This window comes from Physella acuta, unplaced genomic scaffold (assembly GCF_028476545.2).
Source record: "Physella acuta isolate Inbredline_101_S28 unplaced genomic scaffold, ASM2847654v3 ptg001058l, whole genome shotgun sequence".
Taxonomy (NCBI): domain Eukaryota; kingdom Metazoa; phylum Mollusca; class Gastropoda; family Physidae; genus Physella; species Physella acuta.
Genome location: NW_026732575.1, coordinates 1,489,893 through 1,510,138, shown reverse-complemented (window position 1 = coordinate 1,510,138; position 20,246 = coordinate 1,489,893). Strand labels below are relative to the sequence as shown.

At 39.8% G+C, this 20,246-nt stretch overlaps 1 protein-coding gene across 1 annotated transcript; it reads left to right on the top strand.

Annotated features, from left to right (window-relative positions):
• The first annotated feature begins 121 nt into the window (after positions 1-121).
• On the top strand, positions 122-19,816 carry LOC131955228 (uncharacterized). Its single transcript, XM_059319250.1, has 16 exons — positions 122-505; positions 1,388-1,543; positions 2,686-2,835; positions 5,175-5,319; positions 5,881-5,948; positions 6,787-6,912; positions 8,179-8,325; positions 9,112-9,296; positions 10,536-10,642; positions 11,683-11,926; positions 12,539-12,849; positions 13,808-14,001; positions 14,587-14,729; positions 16,907-17,030; positions 17,723-17,948; positions 19,131-19,816. The coding sequence occupies exons 1-16, from the start codon at positions 278-280 to the stop codon at positions 19,451-19,453; spliced, it is 2,877 nt and encodes a 958-aa protein (XP_059175233.1). The 5' UTR covers positions 122-277; the 3' UTR covers positions 19,454-19,816.
• Positions 19,817-20,246: the final 430 nt, after the last annotated feature.

Below are 20,246 nucleotides of genomic sequence, written 5' to 3'. Positions count from 1 at the left end.
AAACAACTTCACTAAAACGCCTAGCTTTTTAATATTGTTTGTCATATATTAAAACAACTTCACTAAAACGCCTAGCTTTTTAATATTGTTTGTCATAAATTAAAACAACTTCACAAAAACGCCTAGCTTTTTAATACCCCTTCTCCCTTCTGCACAAGCCGTCTTGCTCAAGAGCTCCGAAAACGTCAAAGCCACACCGGAAGCCATCGCTCAGTTCTGCGAGAGCCTGACCAACCTCGGCGACGTCTACGTCAACGACGCCTTCTCCTGCCTCGACATGGACCACAGCTCCCTCACCGGCTACTACAAGACGCCGCGCGTCGCCGGGTTCCTGGTCAAGAACGAGCTCAAGTACATGGCCAAGGTGTTCAACAACCCCAAGCGGAAGTTCCTGGTCATCGTTGGCGGGAAGATCAGCAAGGAGAAAGTCTTCACGATGCTGGATCTGATGAAGGAGGTCGACGACATTATTGTGGCTGGAGAGATCGCCTCCATCTTTCTAAAAGTAAATCGAATGAAAATAGTTACATACATATATATATATATATATATATATATATATATATATATATATATATATATATATATATATATATATATATATATATATGTTACCGAGTGTATTTACTCGCAACGTCAAATGTTACAGAGTGTATTTACTTGTGCTATCTTTGACCGGCACACAACATTAATCACAATACAGATACTCTGAAGTGCAGGTTTACATTTATCTCTTTATTAATTGAATCAATAGAAATGCTCCACATAGCAATGCATCAATGTTCCACAAGAATACAATGAACCAACTGACCCCCACTGTCCTTACTAGTTCTCACACATCAGAATACACGTGCCCATGGTTCAGGCTTTCAATCTTATTCTAACACATTAAAACACGTATCTACAGTTCAGGCTTCAACTTCTGTTCTCCTAATTAAAGCACGTATCTACAGTTCAGGCTTCAACTTCTGTTCTCCCCACTACTGTCGTGCCGTCCTATTATATCGCCTCGTATTCGTAATCGGTTCTATCCGTTGCATCATAGCTATGTACAGTCCGATTATCTCGCCTCCCAACTACGCAGTTGTCTTGTACTAGTTATTATTAGACTTTTGTTTCTATTTCTGTCACACCACCTGCATCCGTTGCATCAGTTCAGTTTGGCCTTGGTCATGTCTTAGTTGACAGACTGTATTGCGTTCTTATCAATCGTCTTTAGTAACTACACTAGTTATATATATATATATATATATATATATATATATATATATATATGTTTGTAAATATATGTATGTATATATATGTATATATTTGTATATATATATATATATATATATATATATATATATATATATATATATATATATATTCCTTTTTTACATAATAGTTCGATTTAGGCATGGCGTCGAGTAACTCAAAGTACGATAACTCCATTGAGGAAATGGTCAAAGCGATTATCACTCTGGCACCTTACTACAAATGTAACCTCCACTACCCCGTGGACCTCTGGATAGCTGAGCCCGGGGGTGAGAACCCCTCACTGGTACGGCACTTTGGATAATCTCTATGGTACCTCGAACTCCACCTACGGGTTTCTTTCTAGTCAATATCTATTTCCATCTGCTCTTCCTTCACAATCTATGTAACAATCTCTACCATTTTCTTTCTATCGTAACTCTATCTCTTTTGTAAAACATTAGGTTTCCTTTCTAGTCAATATCTATTTCCATCTGCTCTTCCTTCACATAGTACCCATATAAAAATCTCTACCATTTTCTTTCTATCGTAACTCTATATCTTATGTAAAGCATTAGGTTTCCTTTAAAATTATCTCTATCATCTATATAAAACATTGAATTCCATTTTACCGTTTCTTTTTACACTACTTCTATCTTCTAGAACAGTATTTGAATTTCTTTATAACCTACTTCTATCTTTGATGTGCACTATTTATCTTCCTTTCTAACCTACCTTTTATGTATACAAGTAGGTTTCCTTTCTAAATTATCTCTATCTCTTATTTGGTTTTCTTTCTAACATCTCTATCTCTTATTACACAATTTGGTTTTCTTTCTAACGTATCTCTATCTCTTATGTACACAATATGGTTTCTTTTCTAACTTATCTCTATCTCTTATGTACACAATTTGGTTTCTTTTCTAACATATCTCTATCTCTTATGTACACAATATGGTTTCCTTTCTAACATCTCTATCTCTTATGTACACAATTTGGTTTCCTTTATAACATCTCTATCTCTTATGTACACAATTTGGTTTTCTTTCTAACATATCTCTATCTCTTATGTACACAATTTGGTTTCTTTCGTAGGCCTACCTAGTGCATTAAGTTCTTTCCTATCGTGGATCGTATGTTGCAGTAATAACTAGTTAAATTAACTAAATATCTTCTAAACCAGGGGTCTCCAAACTACGGCCCGCGGGGTCCTCTCACCCGGCCCGCTGAGATCTTTTTGTCCTAGGAAAATTCGTTTGTCGGTGATTGCTGAGGAACTTTGCCCAGAAAAATCAAAGACATGCGTGGATTAAACTGGCCCCCGAACTGAAATTTGATAGTTAATGCGGCCCTCGGACTGAAAAGTTTGGAGACCCCTGTTCTAAACTATCATCCATGTTTAAAAAAGCAATGTTAGCCTGCTGCTCAATAAACTCCTTAACATTTCAGCATAGCATCACGAAGCCCATACCAGAAGGCAAGGAGATAGTTGATGTTGGGGACTTGAGCGCCACAATGTTTGCTCGGATCGTCAAGAAGTCCAACATTATCCTCTGGACTGGAACTTTGGGGGTTACAAAAATTGATGCTTTTGCAAAGGTACCATTTTCAATACCATATATATATATATATATATATATATATATATATATATAGATATATATATATATATATATATATATATATATATACATATACATATATAATTATATATATATATACATATATACATATATATATATATATATATATATATATATATATATATATATATATATATACATATATATATATATATATATATATATATATATATATATATATATATATATATATATATATATATATATATATATATATATATATATATACATATATACATATATATACATATATATATACATATATATATATATATACATATATATATATATACATATATATATCTATATATATATATATATATATATATATATATGCACTTTTTTAGTGCATTATTACATAAAAGCTTGTTATTAAAACGTTTTTTTTAATGATTTTTTATATGACTTTGTAGCTAAAGCTTAGATACATATGAATCGAATTAATTGGTACTAAATGTGGATTTTGGTTTCCTCAACTATCTCGCCGGTTCTAACCATAAACTTTGCTAACCCGAAACACTTGCAATGTATCTAACACTAGCCTTTGCTAACCTTTACCACTGCCTCTAACCCCAACCCTTGCCACTACATTTTTCACCAACCAACGCCACTGCCTCTAAACCTAACTCTTTACACTGCTTTTAGCCCTTTACACAGCTTTAACCCTAATCCTTTCCACCTTTACTGTTGTTGCTGCCTCTAACCCTAACCCTTGCCACTGCCTCTAACCCTTCCCACTGTCTCTAACCCCAACTCTTTCTGCTGCAACTAAACATTACAACGCCTTGAACCTTAACCCTTGCCACTGCCTCTAACCCTCCCCACTGCCTCTAACCCTCCCCACTGCCTCTAACCCTCCCCACTGCCTCTAACCCTCCCCACTGCCTCTAACCCTCCCCACTGCCTCTAACCCTCCCCACTGCCTCTAACCCTAACCCTCCCTACTGCCTCTAACCCTTGCCACTGCCTCTAACCCTCCCCACTGCCTCTGACCCTCCCCACTGCCTCTAACCCTCCCCACTGCCTCTAACCCTCCCCACTGCCTCTGACCCTCCCCACTGCCTCTAACCCTCCCCACTGCCTCTAACCCTCCCCACTGCCTCTAACCCTAACCCTCCCCACTGCCTCTAACCCTCCCCACTGCCTCTAACCCTTCCACTGCCTCTAACCCTCCCCACTGCCTCTAACCCTTCACACTGCCTCTAACCCTTCCCACTACCTCTAACTCTTGCCACTGCCTCTAACCCTCCCCACTGCCTCTAACCCTAACCCTTCCCACTGCATCTAACCCTTGCCACTGCCTCTAACCCTCCCCACTGCCTCTAACCCTAACCCTTCCCACTGCATCTAACCCTAACCATTGCCACTGCCTCTAACCCTTCCCACTACCTCTAACTCTTGCCACTGCCTCTAACCCTCCCCACTGCCTCTAACCCTAACCCTTCCTACTGCATCTAACCCTAACCATTGCCACTGCCTCTAACCCTTCCCACTGCCTCTAACCCTCCCCACTGCCTCTAACACTTCACACTGCCTCTAACCCTTCACACTACCTCTAACTCTTGCCACTTCCTCTAACCCTCCACACTGCCTCTAACCCTCCCCACTGCCTCTAACCCTTGCCACTGCCTCTACCCCTCCCTACTGCCTCTAACCCTAACCCTCCCCACTGCCTCTAACCCTAACCATTGCAACTGCCTCTAACCCTAACCCTTACCACTGCCTCTAACCCTTACCCTTGCCACTGCCTCTAACCCTTGCCACTGCCTCTAACCCTCCCCACTGCCTCTAACCCTTGCCACTGCCTCTAACCCTTCACACTGCCTCTAACCCTAACCCTTCCCACTGCATCTAACCCTTGCCACTGCCTCTAACCCTTCCCACTACCTCTAACCCTCCCCACTGCCTCTAACCCTTGCCACTGCCTCTAACCCTTCCCACTACCTCTAACCCTCCCCACTGCCTCTAACTCTAACCATTGCCACTGCCTCTAACCCTTCCCACTACCTCTAACCCTCCCCACTGCCTCTAACCCTAACCATTGCCACTGCCTCTAACCCTTCACACTGCCTCTAACCCTTCCCACTACCTCTAACTCTTGCCACTGCCTCTAACCCTCCCCACTGCCTCTAGCCCTCCCCACTGCCTCTAACCCCTCCCCACTGCCTCTAACCCTCCCCACTGCCTCTAACTCTCCCCATGCCTCTAACCCTCCCCACTGCCTCTAACTCTCCCCACTGCCTCTAACCCTCCCCACTACCTCTAACCCTTACCTCTGCTCCCACCCTCCACCAGGGCACCAAAGTTCTGCTTGATGCCATCAAGGAAATTTCCAATGACCCCGAGAAAGAAGTCATCTCCATCGTCTGCGGGCGCTCGTGTAGCGAGTTCATCAACAGCTACAACCCAACCTACGAGGGCATCACACACCTGTCTACAGGTAAACTAGGTTCTATGGTCCCTTGTGTAGAATCTACACGGCATCATACACCTGTCTACAGATAAACAGGGTTATGTGGTCCTTAGTGTAGAATCAATATGACATAACACACCAACGGCTACAACACAACCTACGAGGGCATGACACACTTGTCTACAGGTAAACAGGGTTGTGTGCCCCCCACTGTTTAGTATCAACAGGGCATAGAGGATCAACAGGACATAACACTCCTGTCTACACCAGGTTCTGTGGTCACCTATGTATGATCTACATGGCAAAACACCTGTTAAACCTTGTTTCATTGTTCCATTGTGTAGTGTCTACGAACTCACACCCAAAGATAATATCTTATCCTAGAAACACTGTTATTAAATGGCTACTGAGCCCATGAATTGTAAAAGTGAGAAAAACCATCTGTCGTTTATGTGAAGTATATATACATTCCGATCATACTTTATTGTGGATTATAGAAAAGGGGTGCTGCCCAATATGTTTACAAATGTAACATTTCTAAATAAATTTTAGGATTTTTTTGTCATTTTACAATCTCGTATTCTACAGCTGGCACTGCCGTTATGAAGCTCCTGACGAATAGAAAACTGTTCGCATTAGACGCCTTAACCTGTAAGGTCAGTGATTACGTCATTGATGTAGGTTTATGTTTGCTTTTCTAGTCGTTGTCCGAGTATTTCGGACAGAATCTCTTTTGACTTCGGGTAAACAATTTGGTTGTGCTTTGTTGTAATGATCTAAATTCTTGAGGTCAGCTAATTTGTTTGCTAAAAATCTTCATGAAAAATTGATTTTAAATTGCCGCTTATTTTAAATTTGAGATACATTCTTAATTGTATAACTTCTCATATATATATATATATATATATATATATATATATATATATATATATATATATATATATATATATATATATAGAGAGAGAGAGAGAGAGAGAGAGATAGATATATATCGATATATGTGTGTATATATATATATATATATATATATATATATATATATATATATATATATATATATATATATATATATATATATATATATAAATATATATATATATATATATATATATATATATACATATATATATATATATATATATATATATATATATATATATATATATATATATATATATATATATATATATATATATATAAAAATATATATATATATATATATACATATATATATATATATATATATATATATATATATATATAGTATCTGACGTGGTGCCTCATGAGCCCAACCCATTAGCTTGACTTACAATGTAAAGTAGTATTTACATTGTATATACTAGGATATTTGTTTGTGTCGCGCAATTCAACTGACAGACTCTTTCCTATACGGAAACTGGGTCGCCTAGTATTCTATAACACGGGTATCTGGTGTTCTAAGAGCCCAACCATTGGCTTGACTAGCAATGTAATGTAGTATTGCCTGTGTTCCAGCCGTCCAAGAAATTGCCCAACTTTATGACTGCAGACATCAACAGTGAGTTCACCGACCAGCGCGTGTTGGTCAAGGCCGATTTGAACCTTCCCCTGGACCGTTTGAAGGATCCGTTTCCTCTGAAGGTAACAATGTCTTTGTCCACTAGCTGAGTTATGTTACAGGGACAAGGTTGTGGATTTGTTAGTGTAAGGTTTTTAAAAAGTTTAAAGATACCAGTGTAATACAGTATTGCAGCTTGCTTTATTCTTGTTGCTATTGCATACAGTTTGAATGGGTGAGTTTATTTACAAATTTACAAATGCGTTTTTAAATCGGGATACGAACTGGAGGTTTTCGGGTTTGCAGTCCAACGATATACCCAGAGGGTTGGAAAAACAAATTGAAAGTTTGAAGTTGGGGTGTAAATCGAAAGTTTGAGGGGGGTGCAAATCGAAAGTTTGTCTCCGGGCGCCGGAAAGGGTCGCTACGCCTCTGGATCTACCATAAGTCAATGCAGTTCCCAAGGAGAATGTTTATTCACGAACGATTCTCAAATTCACACACTTTTCTAGGATAACTTGACTAGATATTATTAGTATTGAGGTTATATATTTTTATTGTTTATTTTTTGTAAAAAATTACTGCTACAAAATACCGTTATAATATTATTCTTTAAAACCGTATACATGTATTTAACATTATACATTCTTCTGAGACTATTCTCGTTTATTTTTAATGCACTTAGAAACGAAATTATATTTCTACCCTAAATCAAGTTAAGAAATGTATTCCCATATTTAAAAAAAAAAAAAAACAAATAACAAAAAAAAACAACAGCTAGTTATCGCTTATTGCCTTTATACATCTATGATCATTTCACTTTTATTATAGCTTTATTAGTTCTCTTCCTTATACAACATCATCCTTATTCTTGTGGACGCCTTGTCAGTGTTTCTTCCAGACTTTTTTCTCCGGGGGGGGGGGGGGGCACTTGAAATTTTCGGGGGGGGGGGGGGGGGGGGGCGGACACTGTTAAAAGTATATATTTTCTATATAAATTATATAAATTTCATTTCGTTCGGGGGGGGGGGGGGCGGTAAAACAATTTCGGGGGGGGGGGGGGGGGGGCTTAGCCCCCCCGAAGAGATGCCTGGAAGAAACTCTGCGCCTTGTTGATCATAACTCAACCACACCTCTCCATAGTACTCGGTTCTGGGCGATTCCTCCAAGTTAGGTCCACGACATTCCGGCTGCTTCTGTTTCTCCTACAGCTGAACTTTCCCAAGTTTGTTTTAGCGTACCGACTTTCCTCTTTCCTTGGAGATCCCAATCTAGTGCCTGTCTGGTGATTCCTTTTATACAAACCTAGTAATATTTGAGTGCTCCATAACTCACTGTTTTTGTTCCAGCAACTGATACCACTGATCAAGTTCCTTCAGCGTAAGGGTGCCAGGGTTATCACTCTGATTGGTCACGTGGGTAACCCAAGTGGGAGAAGGGAAAGCTACTTTAGTCTCGCACCTGTCAAAACGGCTCTAGAAGAAGTCTTGGACCAGGTGAGTCTTCCTGTTGTTGGCATTAAGTCTTGGACCAGGTGAGTTATTTTTTTGCTGGAGGAAATCTTAGATTGTTAAAATCTATTGCTTAAAATAAATGTTTTCTAAGGACGATTTGTTGGAATATGATACTTTTGAGCTGCATTACACCACCTTGTACAACTGTCTCCTTTACTGTTTGTTTTCTATGTACGAGAGCCTGAGCTGTTTTTTCAACATATCTGACTTCCCTTCACATTATTAGGTTTATTTATACGTGAGTTTCCTCCCCTACATTGTGCTTATCTATGCATTAATTTCCTCCCCTACATTGTGTTTATCTATGCATTAATTTCCTCCCCTACATTGTGCTTATCTATGCATTAATTTCCTCCCCTACATTGTGTTTATCTATGCATTAATTTCCTCCCCTACATTGTGCTTATCTATGCATTAATTTCCTCCCTACATTGTGCTTATCTATGCATTAATTTCCTCCCCTACATTGTGCTTATCTATGCATTAATTTCCTCCCCTATATTGTGCTTATCTATGCATTAATTTCCTCCCTACATTGTGCTTATCTATGCATTAATTTCCTCCCCTACCATACAAGATTCCCTATTCATTGTTTTAAGCACACGTTATGGTAATAGTGATTTTTCAGTTTTTAATACATACGTTTTCTCTTCTAATTTAATTTTGTGTTGATAAATACATATCGAATCTTCCATATTAGGCCTAAAGAATACATACTTTTGTTTACCTCCTTCCCCCAACCCACCTCTCCCCACCCCCTCCCCACAGCCTGTGACGTTTGTGTCCGATGGTGTTGCCGACAACACTGACGTCATCATCAGAAGCCAGGAACCAGGGCGGGTCGTCCTGCTGGAGAACATCCGGTTCCACCCGGAAGAGGAAGGGATTAGAGACGGCCCTCCTGGCTCGAAGCTCACGATCAACATCTCACACGAGGCGCTCAACGACTTCCGGTTAGTCGCCACGTCATCGTATGACGTCATTCAATGACTTGAGAAATCAGGGACAAATCAGGGATGAAGTATGTGGGTTATTGACAGAGTTTCTTCCAAGCATGTTCGGGGTGGGGTGGGGGGGCTCAGTCAACAAACCCCTCCCCCCCCCCCTCCAAGAAAGCCTACCACCCCCATCGAACGAAATGGAATTTATAGAGAAAATATATACTTTTAACAGTGTTGTGTCCACCCACCCCCCTGAAAATTTCAATTGCCACTACCCCCCCCCCCCGCCGGAGAAAAAGTCTGGAAGAAACACTGGTGATTGAGTGACGTCACGGAGTTAACAGGCCTATATGGCGCATAACAGGCTGACATGTAATTGTTAATTGTGTTGGAAGAAATTTCGTCAAACATAACAATTTAGAAGCGCTAGGTCGCTAACCCGAAAGTCTTGAGTTCGAATCCCGGTTCAAGTTAGTAGATCGTCAATGAGTCCACCCAGCTCTAATGGGTACCTAACTCATGTAACGGAAAGTAAAGGTGGTTGGGCAAAGTGCAGACCACACCTTCCCTTCATTTACCGAGTTCAAGAAAAATATGAACTCTACTTCATTTGCCTAATGAATCGCTGGGTCTAAAGAGGATTCTTTACTTTATTTCAATTTAGATCGAACAAGTTAAGTCTGTTTTGTTTGAATTTAAAGAAGTCTGTTTAACTAAATTTAAATGTAAAAAGTCATCATTTGTCGATAGTTGTGTTGTTTTGAGATTTGCCCAAAACAGAAACCTGCGGAGAGGTGTAGCTGCAGTTAAAAGCCCCTTTGAGAATTCAAAAGAATAGTTCATGTCAGTGTTGTCAAGATCATTGCTAGATAGTCTGTTTTAAAGTGTACATTGTGCAGAAAATTAAAGCGCGCTTTCCAATACTTGCTAGCTAAAAATCATTTATAATTATAGTTTTCCGAAGCCGTATGAAAAAACAGTTTAAAATCTACTCGATTGTTTACTGAAATAGTTTAAACTAGTTGTATCTTTTGAAGTTTAAATATAACCATGTATTAGCCATGAATTAGAAATCTTAAAAAACTTTGCTTTTAATGAAGAAAATTTAGTAAAAACTAGGATTTTTTAAAAAGTTATAGTTGATAATCTAAAAAAGTTGGATATTAAAAAGCCGAAAAAAGCTCTACACATTAACAATTTATTTTATTATTATATCATAAATAACTGTTTTATTTGAAATTTTTCTCCTAGCAATAAGCTTTCATCACTGGGTGACGTATTCATCAATGAGTCGTTTGGCACGTTGTACGAATCTAACACCTCAGTCGTAGGGCTGAAACATAAACAAAAACTGGCAGGTAATGGGTTAACGTGTTGTGTATCGTTTTAATTAGCCCTCGACTTTTTACACGGACAGAATCGACGCTAATATTCGATCTGCTAATAGTAGACCGATCTAAAGTTGACAGCATCGCGCGTACTATTTTAAGAGTATCTGGGTCTTCTATTAAGATGTCTAAACTGAGAGAATGTAAGTAAGGCAGAATTTTGTGACGAATGGTGCAGACAAGAAGGGTTAATTTTTTTTTTTGACGAAAAAGATAACTGTTAATTTTCGTTAAAACAATGTGGGTTTTTGTAGAGGGATGGGGGCGGTGATGATGGAGGGTGTGTCAGCTCTTGTAGAGCCATTATAGCAATCATTTTGCAACCAACACGATCTTAAAAGAAACCACGCGATCTCACATACACTACGTATATTTAATTAGCAACTGAGCTGCTACCATTGCCTTACTTTAACTAATAAAGAAAACTCATTTGTCCTATTTGAACTAGATCGACCAATATTTAACTGGCAACTAAACTACCATTACAGTAAATAGCCAACAGTATATGTAAGGAAAAAAACATATCTTATGAACTGTCAATAGTTAATTTTATTATTAGAAACAAAACTGCAACTACAATTACTTTATTGCAACCAGTATAGCGTACCCAGGATCGTCTCATGGGGGGGGGGGGTTCAAATTTTTACCGGGGGACAAACTTTCGATTTGCACCCCCCCCCCCCCCCCTCAATCTTTCCATTTGCACCCCCCCTCAAACTTTCGATTTACACCCCCTCATACTTTATATATATACCGAGGGGGTCTATGGGGGGTTATAACCCCCCTAACCTCCCTGCCTACGCCACTGATTGTAATTAGCATGAACTTAATCCTAAATTTAAAAAAACAAACAATAACAGCCTAATCACGTAAGAACAAAAAAGCATTTAATTAGCAACTAAAATAAGCCAACAATATTTAACTACCAATTAAAAATAACCTATCAATATATAATTAGGCAATAAACGGTAACTCCAATAATCTTACCCAAACCACCATGATCTATCCAGGCCCAACTTTAAAGAAGGAAGTGACCAGGTACATGGAACTAAAGAACAACATGGAGCTCCCTCTGTTGGCCATCTATGGAGGGGAACCCACTGTGGATTACATGCTCAGGATCTACGACAGTCTCGATGTGGTCAACGAGGTTATTTTGTGTGGAGATTTAGCCCTGGCGTTTTATAAAGTGGACGAGTCTATCAAGCTAGGCAAAACTCCAGTGAATGTCAATACACTGAAATATGTCCCTAAGTAAGTGTGAACTCGCTAGTCTATCAAACTAGGCAAAAGTCCAGTCAATGCCAATACATTGAAATATGTCCCAAACTCGCTAACTGTATTTAGTTTTTTTGTGTTTCATAATCATCTTTCGTGACTGTTTGCTGATAGATGAGTAGTGACGTCAGTAAGTCAGGTGACATCCTGTTTTGTAGCCTGGGGCGTCCACCCCCATCCAACACCCTTTCGCAACCCCTTTTTCACTACGTCAGGTGACATCACAGAGTGCACCCCCCCCCCCTTTTTTTTTACCTTACTTAAATACTAACACAATAGGCGTGGCCTAGCGATAGAGGGGTAGAATTCTGACCCGAAAGTTCGAATCCCGGTTCCAAGTAAAACGTCTGATGGGTACCTGACTCACGTTAGTGAAAGTCAAGGCGGCTGAACATAGTGCTGACCATATTAGCCGATGTCTCTTAAAAATATGAACTCTACTTCACCTGCCTCATAGACCATCAAGTTCAAAAGGGAACTTTTTTCTTTCTTTTGTGTTTACATCTAAACCATCTAAAATTGTATACTCCATTTTATTAATATTAATATTTCATCATTTAATTTTTCATATCTTTTCCCGCGCATCAGAATAGTTAAAAAAGCGAGAGCGAACGGCATCACCCTCCATCTTCCGGTCGACTTCGTCATAGCCGAGCAGCTCACCAAAGAGCCGGCACCCATAATCCCCGGCCAGGAAGAGCCACAGGAGCCAGCGGACCTCTTGCCGGAAACGGAAGTGGTCATCGTATCCCAGGGCATCCCCAAAACCCACCAGGTGTTTGATATAGGACCCTCCAGCATCATGAACTTCGCGCAAGTCATCTCGCACGCCAAGACGATCATCTACGTGGGAAATGCGGGGTACTACGAGCATGAACCTTTTATGGCGGGGACGAAAGGTAGGGAACCAATCGGTTTATTTTTAAGTCGGACTGTTTGTATTTCATTGTGATAAGGACTGTCAAATAGATGTCTGTTCAAAAGCGTTATAAATATTTTAATATTTTAGTTATGCCCATGTTTATTATTAAGAACATTATTTAATTAATGCCTTTATGCCCTTAATTTGTCATATTAACTTCATCGAATTAACGCCCTCGGCAGGTCGTGTTATTTTCCTTGCCAAAATAGTTCTAATGTGTGGATTCACTTCAAATCCCCATACATGACGATACACATGATACAAGTACACCCTAGATTTGTTTCTAACAAGTACATCCCGCTTTCCCTCCCAACATACCTAATGTTGCATCTTCTCATAGCCTCGCACCCCCCCCACCCCTCCACACATACTTCCAATACTATTCTCACATATCCTACACCCCCACCCTTCCCGCCCCTATTTGCATTACTACTCACACATCCTACACCCCTCACCTTTTGATGGGTCTAACTCTACCCCCCCCCCCAATTCTTCAGTACTGTCTTCACACACCCCCCCCCCCCCTTACGCCACACACACACTTTGTTGGCTCTAAATCACGCTTCATCCCCTCTCATAACTATACATTCTACACCCCCCACCCAACATAACTGTGTTGGCTCTAACTACCACCTCTCCCACCCCCCAGCACTGTTCTCACACATTCTACACCCCCACCCAACATACCTGTGTTGGCTCTACTTACCCCTCCCCCCAGCACTGTTCTCACACATTCTACACCCCCACCCTACATACCTGTGTTGGCTCTAACTACCCCCTCCCCCCAGCATTGTTCTCACACATTCTACACCCCCACCCAACATACCTGTGTTGGCTCTACTTACCCCTCCCCCCAGCACTGTTCTCACACATTCTACACCCCCACCCAACATACCTGTGTTGGCTCTAACTACCGCCTCCCCCCCCCCCCCCAGCACTATTCTCCGCCATTCAGGCTGCCACTAACTCAGGGGTACCCACCGTGGCCCTGGGTATGGAGACGGGCGTGTGTATCGGTCAGATGAACGCCGTCGACGTCTTCTCTTCCTACAGCACCAGCCTCGCCACCTTCCTGCACATCCTCCTCAACAAGCCCCTCCCCGGGCTCTCGGTCCTGACACCCGCTACAGTAAGAATCCTCCTTCGCTTGTATACTGCCATTTCATATGTCATGTTTTGGCTTCAGAATTTATCCGTAGCTTACTTTCTTTATTTTTTTTTAGTTTAATTTAATTATGTTTTGGTCTGAATTAAACTTAATTAACGCACATAATTTTTTATTTTTTTTTTAAAATTTAAGTTCCGTCAAGGAAACGCTATATTTATATAAATACTTCCTTCTTCTTCGTTCTTAATTCTAGTGTTGGAAGATATTGCCTCCAAAACAATTAAGTATTACGTGTCAACTTAATACGCGCCATAAATACTTTAATTCCGAATGTTTAAGATAACATATGTTATTTATGAATTCATTTTTTAAAATTGAAATGAAATACTTTTATGTGGTAGTTTTACTCTTCTGTTAATTCAAAGAACGTGTTTTTTTAGTTCAAGTGATATTGTTAAATATTTAAAAACGTTTTTACTATGAATTAACAATTTTTGTGTCTTGGTGAAAAACTATTTTTACTTTCCAAAACATTGGATCGGGACTCACAAGTTTGACTAAATCTAATTACCTACATCTGGTTATTTACTATTTGTTATTCAATAGGAAAAGAAACTGAAGAGGCTTCGCATAGACCAGATAGAGCTAAGAGGCAAGCGAGTATTAATACGTTTGGATCTCTTTGTCCCAACCGTAGATGGCGTAGTGTTAGACTCGGATAAATTGGAAGACGCTGTGCCAACCATCAGGTAATATAGCACTGACAACCATCAGGTAATATAGGACTGCCAACCATCAGGTAATATAGTTCTGTCAACCTTTCTGTAATATTGCACTGACAACCTTTATGTGATATAGCACTTACAACCCTCAGGTAATATAGCACTGACAACCATCACATAATATAGCACTGACAACCCTCAGGTAATATAGCACTGACAACCATCACATAATATAGCACTGACAACCATCACATAATATAGCACTGACAACCCTCAGGTAATATAGCAATTACAACCTTTCTGTAATATATCACTGACAACCATCACATAATATAGCACTGACAACCTTTCTGTAATATAGCACTGACAACCCTCAGGTAATATAGCACTGACAACCTTTCTGTAATATAGCACTGACAACCCTCAGGTAATATAGCACTGACAACCTTTCTGTAATATAGCACTGACAACCCTCAGGTAATATAGCACTGACAACCATCACATAATATAGCACTGACAACCCTCAGGTAATATAGCAATTACAACCTTTCTGTAATATATCACTGACAACCATCACATAATATAGCACTGACAACCTTTCTGTAATATAGCACTGACAACCCTCAGGTAATATAGCACTGACAACCTTTCTGTAATATAGCACTGACAACCCTCAGGTAATATAGCACTGACAACCTTTCTGTAATATAGCACTGACAACCCTCAGGTAATATAGCACTGACAACCATCACATAATATAGCACTGACAACCCTCAGGTAATATAGCAATTACAACCTTTCTGTAATATAGCACTGACAACCCTCAGGTAATATAGCAATTACAACCTTTCTGTAATATATCACTGACAACCATCACATAATATAGCACTGACAACCTTTCTGTAATATAGCACTGACAACCCTCAGGTAATATAGCACTGACAACCTTTCTGTAATATAGCACTGACAACCCTCAGGTAATATAGCACTGACAACCATCACATAATATAGCACTGACAACCCTCAGGTAATATAGCAATTACAACCTTTCTGTAATATAGCACTGACAACCCTCAGGTAATATAGCAATTACAACCTTTCTGTAATATATCACTGACAACCATCACATAATATAGCACTGACAACCTTTCTGTAATATAGCACTGACAACCCTCAGGTAATATAGCACTGACAACCTTTCTGTAATATAGCACTGACAACCCTCAGGTAATATAGCACTGACAACCCTCAGGTAATATAGCACTGACAACCATCACATAATATAGCACTGACAACCCTCAGGTAATATAGCAATTACAACCTTTCTGTAATATATCACTGACAACCATCACATAATATAGCACTGACAACCTTTCTGTAATATAGCACTGACAACCCTCAGGTAATATAGCACTGACAACCTTTCTGTAATATAGCACTGACAACCCTCAGGTAATATATCACTGACAACCATCACATAATATAGCACTGACAACCTTTCTGTAATATAGCACTGACAACCCTCAGGTAATATAGCACTGACAACCTTTCTGTAATATAGCACTGACAACCCTCAGGTAATATAGCACTGACAACCTTTCTGTAATATAGCACTGACAACCTTTCTGTAATATAGCACTGACAACCCTCAGGTAATATAGCACTGACAACCTTTCTGTAATATAGCACTGACAACCCTCAGGTAATATAGCAATTACAACCTTTCTGTAATATATCACTGACAACCATCACATAATATAGCACTGACAACCCTCAGGTAATATAGCACTGACAACCTTTCTGTAATATAGCACTGACAACCTTTCTGTAATATAGCACTGACAACCTTTCTGTAATATAGCACTGACAACCTTTCTGTAATATAGCACTGACAACCTTTCTGTAATATAGCACTGACAACCATCATGTAATATAGCACTGACAACCATCATGTAATATAACACTGACAACAAAAACACAAAGCAGAACAAATCTAATGTGCAGTTTTCAAAACTTAAAAAAAATTCCTACATCATTGTCATCATTTAAAACAAGGCACATACCATTTTTCCCCTATTCAAAATTTAAGTAGGCCTACATTTTGTTAATACTTTTAGACATTCTATCCTTCTGTCTACATACGCCATGACTTAATGCCTTGTCTCCTATTTGCATTCACTCTAAGTGCCTTGTATCTTGCCTAGACTGGCACTAAAGATGGGTGCTAAGTGCGTGGTTCTGCTGGGTCACCGAGGTGAGCCTAATGGTTACAGGAACCAGTACCTGACTCTGGCACCGTTGATTGAAGAGTTCAACCAGATTCTGGAGGTCAGTCGCTGTTTCCCTCTCGTCCTAGGTACCAACAAGGTCGATAGATGAAAGTAAATGATGAGATGATAACACTAGATAATAACAATATCACAATAATTTGACTCGGGCCATTATATAATGTTTAGTCGCTAGCCCGAAGGTTTCGAGTTCGAAAAAAAGCAACACATTCCAAACTCTCAAACAAATGCAATTATTGTACTGAACATGTTATGGTATAATGAAGACACGTAGGCTACGCTACGACATACATCTCTCAAATTGGCATACGAAGTTTAATGACAATAATTTAAAATTAATGAATGAACCGATCATATGTCCACAAGCTTGACATAATTAGTACTTCATATTGTCATCCATTAGTTTTGCAGAAATTAAGTAAACGTATAATTATTTCAAAAGTAAAGTTTCCCTTTCAAACCTGACGGTCTATGGGGCAAGTGAAGTAGAGTTCACTTGTTTCTGTGACCTCGGCATATGAAGAGTTATTTCAAAGTTAGTTTAAATCTCTTGACAAACATGTCAACGTAGAAATTAACCGGTTCTTTAGAAACGGACTTAGTCTTAACCGCTAGATTCCACCATGGGCTTAAAACAGAATGACAGACTAGGAATCAAGTTGAAAACAACTAGTATACAGAGCAGTTTATATTTTTCTTTTCGTTTACTACTTTTGTTTCTTCCATAACCAGCTGAAAGTCTCCTTCATTGACCGACCATGCAGCACTAAAGCCAAGAGCATACTGGCCGAGCCCACCCAGGGGAGCGTCTTCCTGATGGAGAACCTCAAGTTCTACCCCGCGGAATATGGGCGGGACGCTGAGCCCCCGGCTCAGCACCACAGTCAGGAGCCCACCAGCGAAGGTATCGCAGCGGACAGGACCGTATCCGGGTCCCGGATGAAGCCGGATAGTAAAGGTGGGATGTTCGGATATCGAATGTTCGGATGTCGAATGTTTGTATGTTCGGATGTCGAATGTTCGGATGTCGAATGTTCGGATGTCGAATGTTCAGATGTCGAATGTTCGGATGTCGAATGTTCGGATGTCGAATGTTCGGATGTCGAATGTTCGGATGTCGAATGTTCGGATGTCGAATGTTTGGATGTCGAATGTTCGGATGTCGAATGTTCGGATGTCGAATGTTCGGATGTCGAATAACTAACTGGCGGGTGTGTGCTGCTTACCTGTCCGTCAATAAATGGTTAAGTCAATACAACACTACTATCACACACCGCATCTTACTTAAATGTACGATGTCGCTAAAAAATAAGTTTGGTCGGTGTGGGTAATCTTTTTATGTTCATGCTCAAGACATATGAGGCAGATGAAGTAGAGTTCATTTTATTTAGATACCTCGGCATATGAAAAAATGGTGTAGTCAGCACTATGTTCAGCCGCCATTGCTTTACCTAACGTGAGTTAGTCAACAATCAGAGCTTCGGTGTGACTCTTGGGCGATACAATTACTAACCATGGTTACCGCTAAGCAGCCTCTGCCAACGAAGCTGTCACCAAACGTAACGATTAGCATTTCCTTGTACCATACCGGGAAAGGTTGAATGAAGAATCACGTTAGATGGGAACCTAGATCTCTTTAGTTAATGCTGTTGTACCGGCACTGAGGATATAAATTGCGTCCATAGTTTCTCAGGGAAAAATGAAGCAATATACATGTAAAATCAATTCATCATTATTTCTTTTTGTACCCAAGACACATGGGGCCGCCATAGAAAGCTCCCTCCACTTTTGTAAGGGCACCGACAATTTTTCTGACAGTTCCCCATTACAATCCTGCCTCTGCCAGCTGCTTCCTGGCGTCCCCCATTACAGTCCTACCTCTGCCAGCTACTTCCACGCCGTGCGCCTCCATGTCTCCCTTGGTCTCCCTTGGCTTTCTTTTTCCTTGATGCGTCCAGTTTAGCGCCATTCCTGCGATGTCTTCTGGATTCATTGATGTGGACGTGTCTCATCCATCGCCATCTTTTTTTTTCGATTATTTCGGAAACTGCTTCCATTTCAAATCAATTGTTATAGACAAAATAATGTGTGTTCAATATATTTTCATAATTTTTTTTTATTTGATTCTCTCTACATCCAGCAAGTGACGATGACCTAACCGCCGGCGACGACACCATCCACTCCATCAGCGACGGCGACGGGGGCCGCAGCATCGACGCCATCATGTTCCAGTACATGTCCATCAAGTCGGTCCAACAGTACAAGGAGGAGATCGCCGCATGCGGTGACGTCTTCATCAACGATGACGTCACGGACGTGGAAGAAACCCTGACGTCACTAGAAGGGTTCGGACTGGCGGAGCGAGCCGTAGGTCTCCAGATGATCCAGTACCTCCAGGATTCGGACGATTCCGTCTACGACTTGCCTGGTTTAGTTAACCTGTCTCCTGCCCCTGTGGGTTAATCCTAATCCTAATACTTGCCTTATCAATTGTTTCTTAAGCTGGTCTAAATTTAGATATCTAGCCCTATTTAATTTTTAGAATTAATTATCATTTCATACACACAAAAAAGTGTAATGTTCGAATCGAAATAAGCCCGACGTTTCAACATTAATAAGAAAATTAATTTTATTTTTTTTCTAAAATTAAATACAAATATTTTACTTAGCATCACAAAAGAATAAGTATAAATACAGTTTAAGGGTAATAAAATGGTTCTTATGCTTTATTTTCTAATTGTATAATCTTGATTTTTCGCCCATGTGTCATCTCACAAGAATAATTATGTCAGCATTTTCTAATGGATTGCAATATCAGACAATAAAAAAACTCTTTACATCTAGAATGTGTTGGTTTTAATATTTCATTTTTCACTAACAACTTTTGTAGGAGTGTTTTAAAATACATACTCGTGTGAGAATGTCAATACATACCCAAGTAATTATTCTAGTTTACATACATTATTTCGAATACATTGTAATAATAAAAACACCATTAATTGTATGAAGTATGTATTATGTATTGAATTAACTAGATGGGAAAATGTACTATTGAGAGTACTTTCAACGGGCACAGGGCATTTCCCGCCTGTCATTCACCCTCCGGACATTTTCCCCGACATTACCCCCCGGAGTAATTACCCCCTGTCAAGTACCGGCCCGGACAGGGTTAGGGTTAGGCCTAGGTTTAGGGTTGGGTCAGGGTTAGGGTTAAGTTAGGGTTAGGGCTAGGCTTAAACCAATGTCTAGCGTTGGT